At 35.0% G+C, this 18,482-nt stretch overlaps 1 protein-coding gene and 1 long non-coding RNA gene across 2 annotated transcripts; both read left to right on the top strand.

Moving 5' to 3' along the window:
- The first annotated feature begins 2,786 nt into the window (after positions 1-2,786).
- Positions 2,787-3,359, top strand: LOC120076616 (uncharacterized). Its single transcript, XR_005481583.1, has 3 exons — positions 2,787-2,968; positions 3,057-3,083; positions 3,172-3,359. It is a non-coding gene; the product is annotated as an uncharacterized LOC120076616 (long non-coding RNA).
- A 12,411-nt stretch (positions 3,360-15,770) lies between these two features.
- On the top strand, positions 15,771-17,318 carry LOC120075882 (purine permease 3-like). The gene is made up of 2 exons (XM_039029616.2): positions 15,771-16,678; positions 16,767-17,318. The coding sequence occupies exons 1-2, from the start codon at positions 15,935-15,937 to the stop codon at positions 17,115-17,117; spliced, it is 1,095 nt and encodes a 364-aa protein (XP_038885544.1). The 5' UTR covers positions 15,771-15,934; the 3' UTR covers positions 17,118-17,318.
- The last annotated feature ends 1,164 nt before the right edge of the window (positions 17,319-18,482 follow it).

Here is an 18,482-nt window from a genome sequence, read left to right on the forward strand (position 1 = left end):
TAGATGATCCTTGTGCTTCCACTGCAATTGATACAATCCTACAATGAATAGGTGGGTTCACAACCCTCCCACTATATCGAGGTTCCTCCAACACTTGATGTGGATTTAACCTACTAGATGATCCAACTTCAATGACTCTAGTTGAGGTATTGGGTTATTCAACAAAATCTTATTGCGGGGCTTGTGCTCCCTTATGTGGTCTTCTTCACGAAAAGTAGCATTTTTCGATACAAATACTGAAGGAACTCTTATACAAGAGTATCTCTGAGCGGAAGCGGATTGTTCCAAATACATTGTGATAGAATTACCACATTTACATTCTAACAGACAAGATATGCATTATACTACAAATTACTGGCATGCTTTTAACAAATAAACAAAGAGAAGAGATACGTACCAGTTGGAACACTTCTCCACAGAAAACTTGTTCTCTTCCAACGAACTGCTGCTCTTGCTCTCACTGAAACATCCAGGAAATCGTTTACCAACACCCGTTCGTATACTCATGAATGGCCTCCACACGAACAGAAAAGATGGGGATGACACCACCACTTAGAACCCTCGATATTCTCAGTGTGACAATCCAAAGAGTGGGCTCTGTTGGAATTGGTAGAGGGGAGGAGGATATGAAGATCGTATACAACGACCAAGCAAGTGGGAGAAGAGTAGGGTCTATCATATAGACAATGCTTGATCATTTAGAAGAAAGTACATGATCGTGTAGGAAATAGGCAGCGATCGTATAGATGATCGTTTAGTAAACGCTCGAGTTAGACGATCGTTTAGAAAAAGGCGATCGTTTAGAAAGAGGCGCGCGTGTATACGATCATGTAGCAACAATGAGCTATCGTATAGTCTCTCGATTTTCTATGCGATGGGCAGTATACACTTCGTGAGCGAATTACATGATCTCTTGCAAAATGAAAACGATTTTCATTTTATTCTTCAGTTACGAAAACTAATTGAAAATTTCCACTATCACACGATTACGGAAAAAACGGCGGCACAATTATCGTATAATTGTCCAATTAAAAAAATAAATATAATCATAATATATTCGTTAATCTATAGTTTAATATCACATATAAACCATAGTTTTTTTCTCCTCCACTAGATATAAATCCTATTTATATCAATTTTCCTCCAAATAATGTATCTCATACATAAGTCAATCATATCATATATAATTAACTAGTTCAATCATATCATATATAATCGAACTCCCTCTTGTCAATTTGAACATTTCAAACTGACCCAAAAGCCAATTCTCAACTTGAATCCATTAAGCTACCAAGGGGACCTTATAGACCTATGGCTCAAAGCTCTAACGGTATGTGAATAGCTGACTAAACTCTTTAGCTATGAGATCCACCATCTGTTAACTGCCAGGCATTCCACTAAAGACCAACAGCTGAACTCTTCTTACCACAGATATATTTCTATGTCCATCGGATATAACCAATCAACAGTATAATAACCCTTCATAGATGCTTATAAGTACAGTTGGACCGATTTACCATTTTGCCCCTGTAGATACATCTAAATGCTTAAGTACCACGAATCTTTCTATTGAACAATACAACATAGTCCTACTATGTGTGGAGACCTCTCGAGCCATGAGAAGATGTGTGGCACCACATCGTTAAAGCCCCGGGATCAGTCCTTAAGGGAGCAATCTATCTACTTACCCCTGCTTCAGGGAAGAAGTGACTTCCATCTTTTGTAGCTGAGCTCCCAACTCCCAAATTAAACGAATCCCCAAAGTGGTAGGTTTGAGTCGACAATCAGGCTACTCGCACCCATGCAAATCAAAGGACCGCCCTCAAAGGCAGGAGTTCCCAACTCACACAGGATTGAGGGCATGTTACCTTTGGTCATCCTAGTGAAGTGAAGTCTCTATCATGAACGACGTTATATAATGTGACGTTAACACTTCGTGGTCAGATCTTATACAAACTCTTTGTATAGGATGCCCTCGCTTGCATGTCCTCTCATGAATGATCAGGTTCAAACCATCTATAGCAAGTCATAACACTTGTAACTATTCTACAATGCGGGGCGCATCCATAGCGTTACCAGGATAAGGTTTCCCTTCTTTATCTATATACTACAGAGCATTTTGGTTATCACTTAAAACATGATCCACTTGTATGTCTCCACATACATGCTTAAGTTACATAATGACAACCAAGCATTTTAGTTTATTGGTTTGTGGTAAAGCAAATAAAACATCCAATGTTAAAAAACAATAAGTGAAGAAAATATCATATATTATACGTCACAAGCGTTTGTTCAAAACTGTGTTTACAAACTACAGGACATGAGAGTTTAGGGCATCATCCCCAATAAATACTTTGTTTTATTTCGGGTCGAAAAAGTAACTGATAACCTGTAGAAATACAAGTTATTTATACTGTTTTATTTAGATATTGCGGCCAAAAGGAAGAAAAGTTGCATCGATAGTATGGAAATTGGCTAAGAAATGCGAGAATTATAAATTTTCGTCAATATACCCACTGACGCCACTGCGATAGTAGAAAAGAATGTTTCAAGTCTGTTTTGCAGGAAATCAAGTCACGCATGCGTTCATGGCTCAAAGATAAAATGAACAATGCATCTACGTCGTCTTGCGCCTGTCAATCAATAATGAAGAGACGATTAACGCAATGACGACGCATGTGACAATCGATCAAGAGCTTTGCGATCAACGCAATTCTAACCGCATGCGATAATCATAAACAACACCGCATGCGAGAGATAGATCAAAGATGACACAATCTTGTGAATTTAGGACTTCAAGTCGTCACTTGTTGCACTCACTTTTACTGTGATTTTTAACTACCTTTCATTTAGCATTAAATTATCCGGTGTATATTATGGCACTAAACTGAACTACCCATTCGAGCAGCTGAATTCTGATGCTTCAGTTCCTTCATTGAAGAAAAACTCGTCAAACTTTGATGGATCGGTTTGTCTGCTGAAAACTCTAAACTCACCCAAATTTATATTCCATTTTCTTCCATTTTGAGACCTAGCTTAGTCTTCAATTATTGCAGGAACCCAAAGTGGATAATAGAGTAAAAGTAAGTTACTCCAATCTATCCCAGTATTTTTGTTTTTCCGATTTCGAGTAGGTTGTTTATGGCTTGTAATGTATCCTAAAATGTGTAGGTGAGGATGCAATCTTCCTTAGAAATGCAGATCTTCAAGGACCGATGGACTGAGGCCGCAAAGAAGGATAGATGTTGGATCGACCCGTATAGGTAATTACAAAAGTCAACCAACGCAACGTTATTGTGATAGTTATATTTTCATATTAACGAAATAAAGCTGGAAGTGAAGGTGTTCCAGTCTCCATTAACAGAAGCTTCCTCGATAATCATCCAGGTGAAGTATTAGAAGTTATTGCATGTCACACTGTCAGCATAGCAGAAGTCGACAACAATCATATAACTACTGAAGAAGTCGATGATTCAAAAGAAATTGAGCAAAGAATTTCTATCTTTGATCGTATCAAGCCTTCAACTACTCAATCTTCAGTCTTCAAAAGATTGAGTATGGCCGATAGAAGAAGAAAGCCAATGTCCAACATCTACTGCAACTTGAACTTCAGCTTTCAAGAGGTTAAGTATCTTCACATCAAAGAAAGATCAACCTTTAACATCTGCTTTTGATCGCCTTAAGATGACAAGCGATCAACATAAAATAAAGATGAAAACCTTGAAGGTAAGACCACTTCATGGAAAAAAAAAATAATGACGAGAAGATTCACACTCGTGTCCCTTCACATATGAAGAAAAATTTGTCTGTTGATATAAAGACAGAAGGTTCCATGATGGTGAAGCCAAGTTCATCATATTGACAAATCTTATGAATGAAGAGGATGGTCAAAGTCATGATAAATAAGAGTTTCTGAAGTTTAAATGTAGAAGCTCTTTATCGCAAGAGCCTACTTTGCATGTTGCTTCTGACCCCCATGAACTTAAAAAGTGAACGGGCCCAAGAGAAAAAAATAAATTTTTTTAGACTACGTTATGACTTGATCCTTGTCATTGTAAAAGGTACATAGGCAGCTTGAAGGAAACTTTAAGTTCAGTCCAGAACAAAAGAAAAAAAAAAAGCAAAAAACGAGACATCCTTCTGAACTACCTCATGACTTGATCCCTTTCTTCAAGGGTACATAGACAATAAATTTAAGTTCAGTCCATAAAAAAGAAGTGGCACAATCATCCTACGTGTGGCGCTACAAAAACAATTGATGTTTTTCATCTCTACTGAGGGGCAATACAATAAATTGAAGATGTTCATATTTACTGAAGGCAACATAACAATTTAAAGATATTCATCCCTACTTGAGGCAACACAACAAGTTAAAGATGCATGTTTTCTACACGATGGTACACGGGTTAGATGTGTACAATAAGGTTATCTCTAGAAAATTCAATCATCTTTTCGCCCACTTAAATAAAGATGCAATATTGGGCATTGCTTACTTTAAGTTTGAAGCATCACTCATCTATAGTTCGACTCTTCATCTTCAGCTATAGATGTTCTTCAAGATCAAGTATTGTCTTCATTTGGCCACTGCACCCATGCAAATCAAAGGACTGTCCTCATAGACAGTAGTTCCTAACTCACTCAAGATTAAGGTCATGTTACCTATGGTCATCCTAGTGAAATGAAAGTCTATGTCATGAACGGCGTTATATAACAAGACTAAACATTTCGTGGTTCGGTCTTATACAAACTCCTTTGTATAGGATACCCTGCTCGCATGTCTTCACATGAATAATCAGGATCTGACCATCTGTAGCACTTTACAATACTTGTAACATCTACAAAGCGAATCGTATCCGTAGTGTCACCAGGATAAGGTTTTCCTCCTATATTCATATACTACAGACCATTTAGGTTATCACTTAAGGCATGATCCACTTGTATGTCTGCACATACATGCTTAAGTTACAACGATAACTAGGGATCTTAGTTTATTGGTTTGTGGTAAATGCAACTAAAATATTTCATATTTCATAGACAACAATGAAGAAAATATCTCATATTATTACATCACAAGGTTTGTTCATATAGGTGTTTACAAACTACAGGACCCTACGAGATTTAGGGCATCAGCCCCTACAATCTCCCACTTGTCCTAAAGCGAGTAGGTGTACAAGATAAAAACGAGTACAAAACAATAAAATGGAGCATTAAGGCCCAGTACAAAATTTCCCACTTGCTCTAGTCTAGCCGCAGAAGGTCCTGTAGATCCATGCTCTATAGGTGACCCTAAAAAAAGTATAGGCGTGAGAGCTTTTGTAAACAGATCAGCAATGTTGTGCTCCAAAGCGATCTTCGTGACGATCCCATCCCCTCGATGCACAATCTCGCAAATGAGATGATACTTTCGCTCTAGATGTTTGCCCCGCTTGTGACTCCTAGGCTCCCTGGACCATTCGATATTTTTCTTTATTGAGGCACAACTTATCTTTTTCAAATCAAGATTTGTTTCCTTTCTTGAATTTGATTATCAAAGGAGAATTTTGCTGATCATTTAAGGTTGTTATTTTTGTCAATTGAGCAAGAAGTTTCTTGCTCTGTGGTCCAACTGTGCATCATTGTGTTCTTGCTCTTTGCTCACTATATTTCGTTGTGCTAGTTCTTCATCCGTTGAGTGCAACAGATTGAAGATAATCATGGTCTTAGGGGGAGCCTAAGCCATCACTACTGAGAAGGATTCTCACGGTCTAGCCATTGCTAATGAGAAGGGATTCTCAGTTTAAGGGGGAGCCTAAGACTCAGCTACGGAGAAGGAGTTCTCCATATTACGGGGATCCTAAGACTAATCAGTGAAGGGAGTTTTCCGACTAGAAGATATGATAACAACGTTGAGAGGAGCCTTACACATTGTCAGAAGCCGAAGTGTTCAACACTAATATTATCAAACTTAAGGGGGAGCCTAAGTGCATTTGAGAGGGAGTCTCACATCTAGGGGGAGTTTAGGTGATCAGTGAGTTGGATTCTACGTGAGTCACTGTAGTAGCCGTGTATTACAAATAAGTACTACGTTATAAACTATTTAACTTATTAATATTAGTAGATAAATATTTCTCGAGTACACTGTCTCCCAGACGTAGGTAGATTTCACTGAAATGGATTACCAATTTTTGTGTCTTTATCTACTTACTTGTGTTGGTATCTTGTTGTTACCATTACTATTTGTGCTTTTCGTTTAATATCCGTAATTAGAGTGACAGTCAACTTAATGTTTTTTCATATATATTTATTTAGGTTATATAAGTAGAAAGTCTCAATCAAATAATAATAATAATAACAAATAAATAAATAATAAATCCCTTGAATGTTTGTGAGGTAAAATTGGCAACTAATGCACGTGGCACCCATGCCTGGTAGACATCTTTTTCTCCTTCCAGCAAACTAATTTTTAAATAAACATATTTTCTTTAAAATCCCGAGGTCAGTGGTCCTATTTTTGAGTTCTTCAATTATCTTCACTCTTGGCTTGATAACGATAAAAACATCTACTATATTTTACTTCTAGGGAGTTGTGAAGATAAATTATGAGGTTCAAACTTTGAAATCAAATCATTTTAGTTGTAATATACACTTGATGGATGGTTTTAAGTAAATTCCTAACTAATAAATTCTCTTGATTTAAATTTTAAGGTCTCAAAAAAACTGATATAGAAATGAAAGTCATAAATTAATGATTGAAGTTTAAATTGATATAATGATAAGTTTGATATATCAAGTGATATAATAAAAGTACAATAATGATTAAAAAATTTAAAAATAGGACCCAAAACTTTCGTGAAAGCAATAAGTTAATCCATAAATTTTTACAAAATTTACAAATTATAAAGTACAAAGATTAAATCATTACTTATTAAAGTTTACATACCAAATTGTTATAAATTTAAATGTAGAAGGACTAAATCGTTATCCATTAAAATTTTTAGGGACTAAATTGTTAGTTCAAGGACCAAAAGTATTTTAAAACCTCAAAGAACATGATTATTTTCAAATAAAGAAAAATGAGTTAATCCATTTATAAATATAATAAAATGTAATAAACTGTAATAGACCTCTATTGATATCAGTGATGGATATTTTATTACGGATAAATAATGACATCTTGTTATAGTTAAAAATATTTTTAATAATTTAACTATTTAAAATCGTTATAATAAAAAAGAAAATTTCTTTCTAAAAAGAAGTGTAATTGTTGAAGGATATAATTATTAAGATGGTGAATGATAAGTTTCAACTAACGCATATAAGCCAAAAGAAAGGGACAATCAATAGTGGCTTTAAAGGCTTCAAAACTCTTACTTTGAAAGCCACTGAAATTAGTCAACGCTGGGGCGTGACTATAAATATTTAAATATTAATAAACAAAGAAAATGGCATAATTGATGAAAATTAAAGGGGTGGAGGAAATTGAAAGCAACCATATAGGTATAGATGCGCTTCAGTAATTGTTTCCAATTTGAATTTTGGTGATAGCTATCAAAATTTATACCCACTACTCAGTTTTATAAATGCCTTTTTTTTTATTTTAATTCCAATTCTAACAATTAATTATTTCCCAAGAAAATTTCACATTTCACCATTCTTGTTTTTACCATTATTGGTATTTTTTGCCTCGACATTAATGGGTTTAAGTGTAACCCATTGAATTCCTAGAGTGAGTGGTTTCTTACACCAAGTACCTAAATTTTGAATAGTTGTTCTCAACCTATTGTAAAAATGATAATATATAATCACTAAAATCAAGAGTGACACTATAAATAGTTAATATTCGATAGCATAAAAATTTATCTCAAAATCAATTGATAATGGAAGATGTAACTCATCTATCTTATAAAACAATTTGAGATACTTTTGGTTTTTCCAATTTGGGATTCTCAACATGTTCTTTATCTCTTTTGAGTTTATCATTCTTGATCGGATTCCAATTTTCTTTTATTGGACCGAATATCCATTTGGATTTTATGAACTCGAATACCATATTAGATAATATGAGATTTTATCTTAAAACTATTTATCTTATAAGAAATAAGAGGTCATTCGATTTTTCTAATATGAGAATTTGAATGATTAACAAATTATTAATATGTTTTAAAAAATTGGTGAAAGTCATCATTCCTTCTTTTAAAAATTCAACATAATGGATGATTTGACATTGTTTTGAACGGAAGATATAAATAAAAGTAAGAATTATTTTTGGATTTGATATCCATTTTAGTTTAAAAAAGTAATAAGTTGAAAGACCAATTTAAAATTCAAATAATTGAAACACCGCATAATCATTTTCTCATTTCAAAGAAAAACAGTCTCTCCCACCAACTTCAAATTAATATAGCGATTCGTATCTTAATAATTTTTCATTTCGGCCTTTGAATTTGAAACAAACTTTCTCCCCAAAAATAATAAATAATAATAATTCATCACCTTGTTATAAACCTGAAAATGCATTCGAGGTTGATTTTTATTTCTTTTATGCTAAAGTTTCTGTTAGAGCAGAAAATGAAAATGGAAAAAGGAAATCAAAGGTGGAAGAAGAAGAAGGTGAGTCACCACCATTCGATTGAGAATTGGTTTTGCTCTCTACCAATCAATCAATGTCAAGTGTAATATTCTTATTCTTTGTATTATTATGTAACCATATTAGGGCAATGAGTGTATAAAAGAAATAAGGATGTAGCTATTATATTCAATTCATTTCAATACAAAAAAAGGCAAAAGGAGGAAGTCCAAAGGACTCCAAAAATCACAAAAACTCTTCATCTTCAACTTGGTATTAGAGCCCCATAGATGACGCCACACTCACCGAAAATTCCTCCACCGCCGAACCGATAAAGTTCACCACACCACCCCTGAATTAGCTCACCAGCACAAAGCTCGAATGTAGGAACTTCATGCTGTGGAAGACACTCGCGCTGCCTATCCTCCGAAACTATAAGCTCGAAGGACATCTTTCAGGACAAATACCCTGCCCACCAATGTTTATCCAGACAACTTCTGAAGCAACGTCTAGCTCTCAAATGGTAATTGATGACAGAGTCAGCTCATCTGTTGAACGGTCACTGAATCCTCAATATGAGGCATGGCTTGCCGTCGATCAACTCTTGCTAGGATGGTTGTACAACTCCATGGCTCCAGATGTAGCAGTTCAACTCATGGGATACGAGAATGCCAAATAACTGTGGCAAGCCATTCAGGAGCTATTCGGTGTTCAATCTCGAGTTGAAGAAGACTACTTAAGGCAGCTGTTCCAACAGACAAGAAAAGGCAGTCAGAATATGAGTGAGTATCTCAAGTTGATGAAGATGTACTCCGACAACCTTGCATAGGCAAGCAGCCCTGTGTTGACAAGAGCTCTAATCTCACAAGTCCTTCTTGGCCTTGATGAAGAGTACAATTCTGTTGTCGTAGGCATCCAAGGTAAATTAGGTATTTCTTGGTTAGATATGCAATCCGAACATCTCTCTTATGAAAAACGATTGGAACACCAAAATTCTATCAAAATACATAGCTCCTTTGCACAGCAGCCTTCTGTTAATGTAGCATTTAATAGGAATACAAATGAAGGGAAGCCACATTTCAATCCCTTATTCAATGGGAATAGGCAGTAGGAGAACAGCTCCAAAGGCAACAACTCTAATCATAATCCATTCAATGGACAAGGAGTCGGCCGAGGTCGAGGAAGAGGTCGAAATAACAACTCAAATAGACCAACATGTTAAGTTTGTGGGAAGTACGATCACTCAGCCTTGGTATGTTATCATCGGTTTGACAAGGAATAATCTCAAAGTGTTGGACAAGGCAGAGGAAATCATGGGTCAGTTGGCCCCAATAATAATGCTGCTGCCATGTTCACATCATCACAACCCTCAGACCCCTTTATAGCCACATCAGAGACAATAGCGGATCCGAACTGGTACATTGACAGTGGAGCTACTAACCATGTCACTCCAGATTATAACAACATCAACAACCCAACCGAGTATGGAAGTAATGAACTGGTCACCGTAGGTAATGGTGAACAATTACACATATCTCATACTAGTCAATCATGTTTGTCTGATGGAAGGAATGAATTTATACTAAATGATGTCCTATGTGTGCCTAATATAGCAAAGAATCTGATTAGCATATCCAAGTTAGCTCATGATAATGTTGTGGTTATTGAATTTCACATTGATTGTTGTGTCATTAAGGACAAGGCTACGGGCAGAACACTACTGAAAGGGGAGTTTGACAGAGGATTATATCGACTATGAGGGGTTGAAGTACTACAAGACAACACCAAGAGACAAGGAACTACTCTATAAAAATAACAACTCGACTGCCCTAATTCTATCAGGAGTTAGGATAAATGTAGTTGAGTCAAGAGTTGTCTGGAATAGAAGATTAAGACATCCATCAGTTAAAACTCTAGACTATGTTATTAGAGAATGTAATTTACCAGTAAAATCGAATGAAGGAAAAGAGTTTTGTGATTCATGTCAATTGGGAAAAGCAAGTGTCTTACCATTTCCTAACTCTCAATCTCGAGCATCCAATAAGTTCGAATTAATACGTATAGATGTATGGGGACCAACCCCTATTGAATCTACTGATGGATATCGATATTATATATCATTCTTGGATGATCACAGTCGATATATGTGGATATATCCTCTGAAACAGAAAAGTGAGACATTGGCAGCGTTCAATCACTTTCATCAATTAATCCAAACTCAATTCAAATCTGGAATCAAAATGCTACAATCAAATAATGGGAAAAAGTATGACAGATACACCATCTCTGTGAGTCCAAAGATATCTTAATCAGAAAATTATGTCCCTATACTTTTGCACAAAATGGCAGAGTTGAGCGCAAGCATCGACACATTATTGAAACTGGACTCACCTCCTTGCACAGGCATTCATGCCTCTGTCCTTTTGGTGGAAGGAATTTTCAACAGCTGCCTATCTCATTAATGGAATGTCTACCACAGTATTGCATGGTAAATCACCCGTCGCTATAATGTTTGGTTTTAATCTTGATTTTCTTAATCTCAGGACATTCGGGTGTGCCTGCTACCCTTACCTACGATCATATCACAGTAAAAAAATTCCAATTACACTCGAAGAAATGTGCATATATTGGTCCCAACTCATATCACAAGGGGTACAGATGTCTCAGTCCATCAGGCCAGATTTACACCAACAGACATGTTAAATTTAATGAGAGTGACTACCCATTTGTATCCCAATCGTGCACCATGATCCCTCAGACGACAGACCAAACGATCGCTAAACATCCATCGTTTAACATGATCGTCCAAATGATAGACCAAAAGAAAGACACCACGATCGCTTAGAACGATCGCCTAGAGAACAGACAACACGATCGCTCAGCCTCCATCGTTTAGCACGATCACTCAGACGACAAACAACGCGATCGTTCAGCGTCCATCGTTTAGAACGATCGCCCAGACGACAGACAATGCGATCGTTCAACACCCATCGTATAGAACGATCGCCCAGACGAAAGATAAAGTGATCGCTCAGTCTCCATCGTTTAGAACGATTGCGAAGGCCAAAGACACAATGATTGCAGAGAGTCCATCAACTAGACAAATCGGTGCAAGCTTATCACACAGAACGATCACTACAACAAAAAACCCCACGATCGTTGACATTCCATCATCCAACACGAATGTCTAGGCGACAACCCCTCCCATACCTGCTCCCATCACTGAGTCCTTAATCCCGAGCCTTCAACCTATACTCAATACCCTGCCTCAGTCACCGTCCTTCCTCCAAGTAAATCCAACACCAGCCTTTAATCCCGACTATACTCCAAACTCCATAAACCAGACAATCTCACCAGGATATGCATCTCACCACAACCCAAATCTCTCCCCGACAATGAGCCCCACCCATCACTCACCAGTGTCCCTACCTCAAACCAACTCAAACCAACATAATAATCCAACTATACCACATATATCACATCCTACTGATACTTCAACATCTACCAGCCTACCAAAGCCCACCATCTCCACTCGCCCCTCACCTGTTCCCACTCATTCGATGATTACACGAGCCAAAGCTGGTATATTTAAACCAAAAGTCTAGATAACAAGCAAAAGCACTGATTGGTCTCAAACAGAGCCTACAAGAATTACAGCTGCACTTGCAACTCCTCAATGGAAGAAAGCGATGGATGAGGAATTACACGACTCTCATGAGAAACAATACATGGACACTAGTTCCTCCATCTCCATCTTAAAATATAGTTGGGAACAAATGGATGTTTCAACTCAAGCGGAACATAGATGGCACAATACAGAGATACAAGGCCCGACTAGTTGCAAAGGGCTTTCATTAACATCATGGAGTCGACTTCTTTGAGACATTCAGCCCGGTAGTGAAGTCTTCAACAATCTGAGTAGTCATCAGTGTTGCTATGTCACACGGCTGGACTCGTAGGCAATTTGACTTCAACAATGCATTCTTAAATGGAAAGCTAGCTGAGGATGTATATATAAGTCAACCACCCGGGTATGTCATCTCTCATTACCCGAACCATGTCTGCAAATTAGAAAAAGAAATCTATGGCCTGAAATAAGTACCACGAGCCTGGAATACAACCCTCAATTCAGTTCTTACCAAATGGGGATTCTATCAATCTAGATCAGACACTTCATTGTTTATTTACCACACGAAGGGCTCTGTCATATTCCTTCTTGTTTATGTTGACGACGTCATTATCACAGGTAACAATTCTCGATTAACAGAGTAACTTATAGAAACTCTTGATGTACAATTTGAACTGAAGGACTTGGGCCAACTTCGGTACTTTCTGGGAATATAAGTTCATTATCTAGACTCCGGCCTACTGATTAACCAGTCGAAATATGTGGATGATTTACTACATAAACTTCAAATGACGGATGTGAAACCGATGCTCTCGCCAACTATCCAAGGCAGAAAATTGTCAAAGACTAATGGACAACCCCTCTTTGAACCTTATATATATCGAAGCACCATCGGCGCCCTTCAGTACTCAACTCATACATGGCCGAACATCACCTATGCTGTCAACCAACTCAGTCAATTTCTTTAAACTCCAACTGATGTCCATTGGCAGGCAGCTAAAAGAGTTCTTAGATACGTCAGTGGCACAAAACACTATGGACTCTATTTTCAACCAAGCCCGAATCTACATATATCTGCCTATTCAGATGTTGATTGGGCATCCAATCTTGATGACAGGAAATTAGTGGCTGCCTACTGTACCTTTATAGGAAATAACATTGTATCATGGTCCTCGACGAAGCAAGTGGTGGTTGCACGGTCGAGTACAAAGTCTGAATACAAGGCACTTGCTCATGCTACATCTGAAGTCCTCTGGCTTCAGCAACTACTAGGTGAGATGGGGTTGCAGTCAAACACTTGACCGACCATATGGTGTGATAATCTAGGGGTAGGAGCCTTAGCTGCCAATCTGGTGTTTCATTCTAGAACTAAGCATGTAGATATTGATCTTCACTTTATCAGGGAGCATGTTCTAAAAGGTAACATCACTATTCGATACGTACCTTCGGCCGACCAACTAGCTGACTGCCTTACCAAATCATTCAACAACTCACACTTTTATACATTACGAGCCAAACTGGGAGTACTTGAAGAACCCTCCAGCTTGAGGGGGGATGTTAGGGCAGAAAATGGAAATGGAAAAGGGAAAGCAAAGGTGGAAGAAGAAGAAGGTGAGTCACCACCATTCTGTTGAGAATTGGTTTTGCTCTCCACCAATCAATCAATGCCAAGTGTGATATTATTATGTAACCATATTAGGATAATGAGTGTATATAAGAAATAGGGTTGTAGCTATTACATTCAATTCATTTCAATACAAAAAAAAGGCAAAAGAAAGAAGTCCAAAGGACTCCAAAAATCCCAAAAACTCTTCATCTTCAACGGTTTCAAATTAAAATTTGCTCATAAACTCACGTAATACAAAAAAAAAAAAAAAAAAAAACAACAACAACAAACAAAAATTGAAGAAAAAAAAAAGTTACCTAAAAAAATAGAGCACTTATTTTCATATTCTCCCTTTTTTTACTCAGATTTTAAAAATATATTTTTAAAAATGGTACTACATGACATAATCTCATTAAAGGTTGGATGGCCTGCATCTAAATTATTTTAAATTTTTTTTAAAAAAAATTGGATTGTTATATTTTTATGTATAAATACATAAAAATTAAAATATATTTTTATGTATTGATGCAATTATTTGTTTTAATGGTGACCGTCAGCGTAAATTCTTTTCAAATTAAAAAATTTTAACTGTTCAATCCTTGAAAAAATATTTGTCTTCTTCCTTTGCACTTTGAATTTTGTACCTTCCAAGTTCCAGACCGGTCGTCACCCCCGTTAAAAAAAGTTAATTAAAATGAAATTGTTTTCTTTTTTCTATTTCGTTCAAAATGTTGCTATTATCTTATCATTAAAATATATATAGACATTGATATCTCAATTTTAAGAATTCATCAATAGTTATAATAGCAGTAAAATATTTTATTGATAATTTTGATTTTAAAATCACTTATAAATATGTCATAAAATTGAATTTAAAATTATTTATTGCGAGAGTATTGATAATATTATAGGAAAAATCTTAATCACTTTTAAGTGTTGGGTAAGATTGATTGTGAATAAATTTGTTAGAATTACTTTCTTAATCACACGTTTTATTCTAATTATTTATAAAATTTATTCTGATCTAGTATCTTTTAATGGTAAATTCTTACTGAATAAGTTATTTCCTAACAAATTTTTAATTTTTAAATTAATCTTTTGTTTGAAATTTCTCTTGAAATTACGTAAAAATCTTACCTACTTTAAATACTTGATAAGATTAAACGAGAATAAATTGGTTAGTATCACTCTCTTTATCACATGTTCATTCTCACTGTTAGCTTTTAAAAGTAGACTCAACATTAATTAAAATTGATTTTATATGTTTAATATATTTCTCATAAAACCAATTTTTACATCCTAAATTTTCAAATTGATTAGTTTAATGCCACCAATTTTGTCTTTTATCTAAAACCACTTTTCAAGAAAAGAAAATTTGCATTTATTTCTATCATATTTAACAAATAATCTTATACTTAAAAACTAATGTAAATTTATGTTGAAATCACATATATGACACAACATTCTAAATAAATATCTAAAAATATAAATTATCGATAATAAATTATACAAATTTTGATAGCGGTCTATTTAGTCATTAATAATAATCAAATCAATGTAACATTACTAATCATAACACACTAGCCTACTTTTTCAAATTTAAATATAAAATTAATCAAACCTTAATTTACTTAATTTTAATGCTTTTTTTTTTTTTTTTTCTAAAACAACAATGTACAACAATTATCTCAACAGCTATGATAATTCTTAACATAAATTTAACTTGTATATGTGGTTGATAGTATGTATTTCATATTAAGATTTAGTTAATTATAATTAAACTTTAATATCGATATCGAGTAATCTATCAAATATACCATTTAAATTTTACAATTACGTATACATTTTAATCTTAATTTGTTTGGTTTTTAATTGAATAAAACCAAATGGATTTGCCACCCGAAAAATGTAACAAAATAATTACCCATCAAATCAAACACTAATTATTTGGTATTGAAACTAAATAAAAATTTTATTTAAAAAAGAAAAACACAAAATAAATACTCTCTGTTTGGCATTGAATTCTATTTTCCACCTTTATTGATTAATAAATTGTCTGTCCCCACTTTCTCTGAGTTCTTAAATACCCGAATAAACACACTTGCACTTGAAACGCATTCACAATTTCACAGACTTCTTCGTTCCGGCGAAAACGATGGACAAAGAACAACAACCACAACAAAACACCACCGCCATGAAAAGAACTCTTCTTGTTTTCAATTGCTTTTTATTGGCCGTCGGTAACTGCGGCGGTCCTTTGGTTATGCGTTTATATTTCGTTCACGGCGGAAAGCGTGTTTGGCTCTCTAGCTTTCTAGAAACCGGCGGATGGCCAATTATTTTCATCCCCCTCATAATTAGTTACATCAATCGCCGTCGTGTCGCCGCCCTGAACCCATCGGTATCTACTGACTCGGCGAAGATGATCTTCATGAAACCAAGGCTATTTTTAGCCACCGCTGTCATCGGCATCCTCACCGGCTTTGACGATTACTTATACGCTTACGGAGTCGCTCGGCTACCGGTTTCGACGTCGGCTTTAATTATTGCGTGCCAGCTGGCCTTCACGGCGGGTTTCGCGTTCTTGCTGGTGAAACAGAAATTCACATCTTATTCGATTAACGCCGTCGTTTTGCTTACTATGGGAGGGGCAGTTTTGGCATTACATACAAGTGGTGACCGTCCTGCCGGAGAATCCAATAGAGACTACATAGCGGGGTTCCTGATGACGGTAGCCGCCGCAATTATGTACGGATTCGTTCTGCCGCTTGTGGAATTGACGTACAGAAAAGCCCGTCAACAAATTACATACACTTTAGTCCTTGAGTTTCAGTTAATTATGTCGTTGTTCGCCACTATCGTATGCACCATTGGCATGTTAATCAACAATGATTTCCAGGTAATTAAAATTTATTAAATTGAACCCTCGTTTGACAACGATTTTATTTTTAGTTAATTTATATATATATATATATATTTTTATATAGGTGATTCCAAGGGAGGCAGAAGAATTTGGATTAGGAAAGTTTAGATACTATTTGGTATTAGTATTGAGCGCCATAATTTGGCAAGCATTCTTCTTGGGAGCAATTGGAGTTATTTTCAGCTCCTCGTCTCTATTTTCAGGGATAGTAATCGCCGTGCTATTGCCCGTGACGGAGATTCTTGCCGTCATCATTTTCAATGAGAAGTTCCAAGCGGAAAAAGCCGTTTCCTTGGCACTCAATCTTTGGGGATTTGTGTCTTATTTTTATGGTGAAATTAAGCACAACAAAAAGAAGAAATTAGAGCTCCAAAAATACGAAGAAACAAGACCCACTCAAATTTCAAACGTCTAACTTAAACACCCTCTTTTTAAGAATCCTTGTTTTATTGTGAGATGAAAAGTAATACAGTGTTAGTGTGCGTATGAGTGTTTTGTTTAAGGAGTGGATGTATATGGTGTCTCAAGGTTTTTGAAATAGTGGGTGGATATAAAGTTATTTGGAATCATCCATTCTAATTTTATTATTAATTATGAAAAAAAATCCTTTTTTTAAGTAGGGTGGGGTAAAGGTAACTTTATTGTTTAATTTATTTCGCTTTTTATACACAACCTACTTTCTTTGCTTTGTTGTCTTTTGATATTTTGTTCTTTTAACTTTCTACTTTTCGATGTTGTACGGTTCAATCAAATGTTCCATTTTGTTGTAAAATATTTGTTAGTTTTAAATTGATGACAATGGCAATTCATTGTTAATATAAAAGAAAGGTAGGGAGATATGGATGATAGAAACCAACAATAACTTGCCGGATAAACGTCTTCAAAATAATGGTATGTATATGATAATGTTTAGAGCAAAAGAAGCAATGATTTCTTCTTCTTCTTTTTCTAAAAAAAATAAATAAATAGTTAAAGTTCCATCTCGTAATTTTTTAGTTTTCGGTTCTGGAAAATAAAGTTTATTTCTTCTCTATTTTTTAATAATAATTTGCATATTTATTAAATATGAGAGTTGAATTTTTAATCAAATTCAAAAATAAAAATAAACTTTTAAAAACTATTTTTTTTTTTTTAGTTTTCAATGGTTTGGTTTATCATATTTTAAATTATTAGTAACAAATATATAATAAATGAAGAAATTTAGAGGTGAAAATAGTTTTTAGACTTAATTTTTAAAAACTAAAAAACAAAAACAAATCGACTATCAAATGAGATATAAAATTTAAGAATAAAAATAATTTGAACATCTATATTTGATAAGTTTAGATTAGAAATTAGTTTATTTTTACTCTTAATATTATTAAGTTGTTTATATCGATTGGTATTTTAAACTTTTTAATTTCGCCAAATTGTACTTTAAATTTAAGTATTGCAATCTCTAACTTTAAATTTGAACAAATATTTACCCTCTTGCAATCATTAAAAAAGGTATTCTCAGATGTGTTTAATCAATACAAATTTTATAGAACTTCGATGGAAAATGACATTAAAACTAAATTTTTGTTGAAATTTTCAAAGTTTTGAGAAGGTTATTCAATAACTAATTTAAATTTACGTAAAACTTGACTGTATAGAAATTAGTGAATTTACCAAGATGATTATATAGTTTTTTTTTTTTTTTTTTGTTAAAATTAATAAAGGGTAAACCGTATGTGAACATATATTGTGGGGGTGTGCACCTATATTGCACTAAATTAGGTAAATTAGAGAGAGATTTTAG

This window comes from Benincasa hispida, chromosome 4 (assembly GCF_027475165.1).
Source record: "Benincasa hispida cultivar pf3 chromosome 4, pf3_genome.v1.1, whole genome shotgun sequence".
Lineage (NCBI taxonomy): Eukaryota > Viridiplantae > Streptophyta > Magnoliopsida > Cucurbitales > Cucurbitaceae > Benincasa > Benincasa hispida.